The sequence below is a fragment of the Pituophis catenifer genome, unplaced genomic scaffold (genome assembly GCF_029215685.1).
Source record: "Pituophis catenifer annectens isolate HBS135680 unplaced genomic scaffold, rPitCat1.0.hap2 SCAF_2, whole genome shotgun sequence".
Taxonomy (NCBI): Eukaryota; Metazoa; Chordata; class Lepidosauria; order Squamata; family Colubridae; genus Pituophis; species Pituophis catenifer.
In genome coordinates this window covers 2265258-2271445 of record NW_027256882.1, presented here as the reverse complement: position 1 = coordinate 2271445, position 6188 = coordinate 2265258, and the positions used below count along the sequence as shown (strand labels likewise).

Below are 6188 nucleotides of genomic sequence, written 5' to 3'. Positions count from 1 at the left end.
TTGAATTCTTTGAACTCTCTTGTTCTTCCTTAGAAACAGGAAGGGGATTGATTCATCCCCATGAATTATGGACCTCCTCCTTCTGCTTCTGCTGCTGCTGATGTCCCAGCCAGTCATTGGGAAGCTGAGAATGAAGTGCCTGCTGAGTTTGGAGGAACATGAGGGAAGAAAACTACAGAGCTATTACAGGCCAGGAGACCATCTCATTAGTATCATCTCCTTTGCCACATTAATATCCCATATAATGCTGTCTTTCAACACAGCTCCTTATACTCAATCTCCCTCGTAAGTCATTCAGTGTGATGGAGTTGCATTCTTTGAAATTTGCAGTCCTAACACTATTCTTCTTCTCTTTCAGTTACACCTATATTGCAGGACCTGTTTAATTTCTTTTTTTTTTTTAAATTTTTATTAATTTAAGAAACCACATAATATATTTATAAATGCAAGTAAAACAATTTACAACAAACATCATCTTTATAACATCTACCTATAATATCTGAATTGTTACAATATCAATATCCTATATTCTTCAATATACAATATTTCTCTCACCTTATATAATGATATTATTTTATTGATATCTCGTGTCTCTTTCTTAAATTTCATTTGATTTAAAACTTTATTTTACTCTATTGATATCTTTTCTTTTATTCAATTTTTCTTTCTTTCTTCTTCTCTTCTTTTTTCACTTCCCTCTAACCATTTATACCATTTTTGCCAGACCAGATAATATTCAGATTCTTCTTTTCCTTGGATCTCCTTGGTAAGTTTATCCATCTCAGCGCATTCCATAATTTTGGATATTAATTTCTCTTGAGTCGGGACCTCTTCTTGTTTCCAATTTTGTGCGTATATAATTCTTGCTGCAGTCAAAATGTGTGTTATTAAATATATTATTTCTTTTTCATATTTGCTTGTAGGTATTCCTAATAAATAAGTTTCTGGCTTTAATGGCACCTTTTGAGATATTATTTGTTCCAGTTGCATTTTTATATTGTTCCAGAATTTTTTAGCTTTGGGACATGACCACCATATATGATAATATGTCCCTTTATGCGCTTTACATTTCCAACAGAGTGGAGATGTGCCGGGAAACATTTTAGAAATTCGCGCCGGTGGTAGATGCCACCTATAGAACAATTTATAAGCATTTTCTTTGTATGGTACAGATAATGTTAATTTATTAATATTTTTCCACAAATTTTCCCACTTGTTTAATTCTATTGCATACCCAAAATTCGTCGCCCATGTGATCATATTCTCTTTAACTACTTCCTCTGCTAGTTTATATTCCAATAGAAAATTATAAATTTTGGTTATTAATTTCTCATTGGGGCCTAATAAAATTTTATCCAACTGATTTGGTTCCATTTGAATTCCAGTTTTTTCCATATCAGATTTATATCTGGATTTTAATTGCAAATATGACCACCACTCTATTTCCACATTTTCCATTCTCAATTCTTCTCTTGTTTTTAGTTTTCCTTCTTCATTTAAGATGTCCTTATATGTTTTTAATTTATTTGTATCTATTGTATTTGGATAAATATGTGCTTCCATTATGGAAGTCCACCTAGGAATCCTATCATAGTGATATTTTCTGATTTCATTCCATATTTTAAGCCAATTATCTCTTACAATATGTTTGCGAAATTGTTCTTGTTTTGTAATTTTCTCTCCCCAAAGATATGCATGCCAACCTCTTGTTAAGTCAAAACCTTCCAATATTAATGTTCTTATGTTTTTGAGTTCGATCCAATCTTTTATCCATATTAACGCTGAGGCTTTGTAATAACTCTTCCAATCAGGGAGTCCCATTCCCCCTCTCTCTCTTTTGTCTTGTAGATGTTTTAATTTGATTCTTGCTTTTTTTCCCTGCCAAATAAATTTTAATATCATTCTGTCTAAATCTTTAAAATATGTTCTTCCTGGGTTTACTGGTATTACCCTAAATAAGTATAACACTCTTGGCAGAATATGCATTTTAATGGTAGCAATTTTGCCTAAAAGAGACAATTGGAGTTTTGCCCATTTTTCCAAATCCTTTTCTATTTGTTTAGCCAATTTAATATAATTGTCTTCCTTCAAAGTTGATATTTTGTTTGTAATCCATATTCCTAAGTATTTAACTTTCTTTGCTATTTGTATCCCTAATATATTTTCCAATTCTTCTTTTTGATATTTGTTAAGATTCTTTGTTATAATTTTAGTTTTTTGTTTATTAATTTTCAATCCCGCTACTTCTCCATATTGTTGTACTTTTATCATTAATTTTGGTCCAGATTGTATGGGTTTATCTAAAATGAATACTATATCATCTGCAAAGGCTTGCAGTTTATATTCTTGATTTTTTATTTTTAGTCCAGTTATTTCTGTATCTTTCCTGATTTCTTCTAGTAATATTTCCAATGTTAATATAAACAATATAGGAGATAATGGGCATCCTTGTCTCACTCCTTTCTTTATATCAAATTGTTCAGTTGTATCTCCATTAATTTGTATTTTTGCTGTTTGGGTGTTGTTTATCTTTTTAATCATTTTTATAAATCTTTCTCCAAATTTCATTTTTTCTAATTGTGCTAATAGAAATGTCCAGTTGAGATTATCAAACGCTTTTTGCGCATCTAGGAAAATTAGAGCTAACTGGTTTTCCGATCTTTGCTCATAGAATTCCAGAGTGTCAATAATTGTTCTTGTATTGTTATGAATTTGTCTTCCAGGAATAAAACCATTTTGATCAGGATGTATATAGTATTTGACTAGGTTTTTCAATCTCTGTGTTATAATTGATGTGAATAGTTTATAATCTACATTGAGAAGAGAAATTGGTCTATAATTTTTAATTTCCGTGGGATCCGAATCTTGTTTTGGTATTAATGTGATTATTGTTTCATTCCATGACTTCGGAATTTCAGCTTCCATTAATGCATCATTGAAAACTTGTATTAATATATCATCTAATGGTTGTTGGAATGTCTTATAAAACTCTGCCGGTATACCGTCTGTTCCCGGTGTCTTGTTATTTTTTTGTTTCTTTCTCGCTTCTATTAATTCTAACATTGAGATTGGTCTGTTCAATAATTCTATATGTACTTCTTCTAATTCTTGAATCTTTATTTTATTTAAATATTCTATGATATTTTCTTCTCTAATCTCTTCCTTTGCGTATAAGTTTTTGAAAAATTCCTTTGCAATTCGTTTTTTGTCTTCAATATTCTGGTATAAACAACCATCTACATCTTTTAACTGTATTATAATATTCCTCTGTTTTTCTATTTTCAATTTATATGCTAGCCACCGTCCAGTTTTGTTTGCATGTTCAAATTGGTTTTGTTTAGCGATTTTTATTTTTCTTGCTATTTCTGTTGTTGTGATCAAATTTAATTTATGCCTTGTTAAATTTATTTTCTCCTTAATTTCTTGATTATATGGCTGTTTCTGTAGATCTAATTCATATTGATGTAATATTGTCTGTAAATTTTGTTTTATTTGTTGTTTGTTTTTATTTTTTTGTGCAGTATAGGCAATTGTTAAGCCTCTGATATATGCCTTGGTTGTGTCCCATAGATTTTGTAGACTGGTGTGCTCTTTCACATTAATTTGTAGAAATATTTTCAATTCTTTTTGGATCATATCCACATATTGTTTGTCATTTATAATATCTCTATCCATCATCCACCTTTTATGCTTTTGGTGTCCCTTCCATGTTATTTCAATGGGGCTATGATCAGCCCATGTGTTTGTTGTAATTTCTATTTGTTTAATGTCTGCTATAAGCTCTGCTGTCATCCAAGCCATGTCAATTCTGGACCACGATTGATGTGGATTTGAATAGAATGTGTATTGTTGTTTATCATAATTGAGTTCCCTCCAAGCATCTTGTAATTGAAATTCTTCTACTATATCATAAAATGTTTCTGGAAGTGTTTTTTTTCTGGATTTATTATGTTTACAACTCCTATAGTCCTTCTCTATGTTTACAATTGCATTAAAATCTCCAATTATGCATATGTTTTGGTATTCCAATTCCTTAATTTTGTTGTGCATCTTTTTAAAATAATCAATTTGGGTTCCATTTGGTGCATAAAGTGATACTAGTAATATCTTCTTCTTTTCTGTTTCAATTTCAACCATCAGCATCCTACCCTCCTCATCTGCAAATAATTGCTTTGATTGTATATGATTCCGGATGTACATTGCTATACCTCTCTTTTTTTGTTCTGTTAGTGCCGTATAAAGTTTTCCTAATCTTTTGTTCTCTAATAAACTGCGTTGTTGTTTTTTAATATGAACTTCTTGTAATGTTATAATATCTATCTTCAATTTTTGTAAATTTTTAAAAGTACGTGATCTCTTTGATGGAATGTTTAGTCCATTTATGTTAATCGATATCAATTTTAAATCTTTCTCCATTTCAAATTTCTATTTTCTTGATGTTCTTATTTTCCTAGTGTCTTTTTTTTCCCCTGTAATTTGTATTTTATCCCTTGCTCCTTCTCTTTCCATTCTTTCTTTCTCCCCTCTTTTTCTTTCTTCTTGCTGTATTTTTCTCGATTTGTTCTCCTGATTTGCAATTTCTTGCTGTGGTTCAGATTCTTGTTCTTCCTCAGGAAAAAAGTTGCTATCAAAAAATTGCTATGCTTTCTCTAGTGTATCAAGTTTATATTTTTTATCTTGCCATGAAACAAGCAGTCCCTCTGGCGTTAACCACCGGAACATTATTTTATGTTTGTGTAATTCTGTTGTCAGAAAGTTATAATTTTTCCTTGTTTCTCTTATTCTTCTTGGTATTTGTTTTAATGTAATTATTTCTTTTCCCTTATATATAATTGGTTTTTCTCTCATTTTTTTGTATATTTCCTCTTTCACCAACTTCCTTACAAATCTAATATGAACCTCTTTTGGTAACCTGTTTCTTTGGGCGTAATTTGTGAATACTCTATAAATTTCATCAATTTCCTTATTAATTTCTTCTTTATTCTTTAACGTTGCTTCAGCCAGAATTCCCACCATTACATCTCTCAAATCTTCCTCTCTGTTTTCCACTATATTTTGAAATCTTAGGTAAAATAACGCCTTTTCCATTTCTAAAAATGAAATTGAATCTTCCAGTTCTTTGTTTACTATTGTTTGAGCACATTCTGACTCTTCTATCTTTTTTTCTACTTTGCCCATCTTATCTTCAGTATTTTGGATCCTTTGTTCATTTTTAGCAATATTTTGTTGAATTTTCTCTATCTTATTATCCATTTTTTTAAGATTATCTTTAATTTCACCTATGTCCATTTTCAAATCCTCATGGTTTTTCCTACTTTCTTGATGGTTATCAGCAATTGATTCCTGTGTTTTGTTCATACTCTCTTGTATCATTGATAATACTGAGTGAATGTTTTTGATGTTAATTGATTGAGGAGATTTCTCTTTTTCTGAAAGTAACATTGTGTCTATTGTTTTCTGTTGTGCTGATGACGTAATAGACATTGCTTGATTGGCTATTGCCTTTTTACCTGGTTTTGTCATTATTAATAAGCCAGTAGTTGTCGTCTTAATTTTCTAATTTAATAGTTCCCAAATTTTCACGCACTGTCTATAGTATATAGTAAGATTTTCCTTCTGATAATTACAGAAGCCAATATCACTTGTTTAGTTTTCAAATACAGTCAAATTTCAAACTATAATATCATTATATGAGGGATTAATTAAATTTAAATGAGGAGCAGGGATAAAATATGATATCTCAGCAAGTCATATTTCAATTTCTAAACTAAATATTCTATTTAAATATATTATTAATTCTAATAAGTTCTAATAAATCTTTAGTTATATCTCTAATAAATTTTATCAATTTTAATAAATTTATTCTTATTTAAATCAATATATATCAATATTAATAATCAATTTTCAATTCATTCTTTTAACACCATATCAATTTTTAAATTAATATTAAATTGTGTCACATAAAAAACTATTAGAATAGAAAAACAAGATAAAACAGAAATAAGAAAAAACAGATATGCTATGTGTTATATTATTATATCTATTCAAAACTTATATATTCCAACTTTTCTTACTTATATTAGAAAGTATATATTTAACATTTAAGCTTAAGTAATCCTAAACCTTATGCTATTTGGGCTATAATATTATATACTATATTCTATATTAAAACATTAAGTATTACATAA

At 29.3% G+C, this 6188-nt stretch overlaps 1 protein-coding gene across 1 annotated transcript; it reads right to left on the bottom strand.

The window, feature by feature from the left end:
* Positions 1–4638: 4638 nt before the first annotated feature.
* Positions 4639–5523, bottom strand: LOC139309240 (tropomyosin-like). Its single transcript, XM_070933302.1, has one exon. The coding sequence runs from the start codon at positions 5521–5523 to the stop codon at positions 4639–4641; it is 885 nt and encodes a 294-aa protein (XP_070789403.1).
* Between the last annotated feature and the right edge of the window lie 665 nt (positions 5524–6188).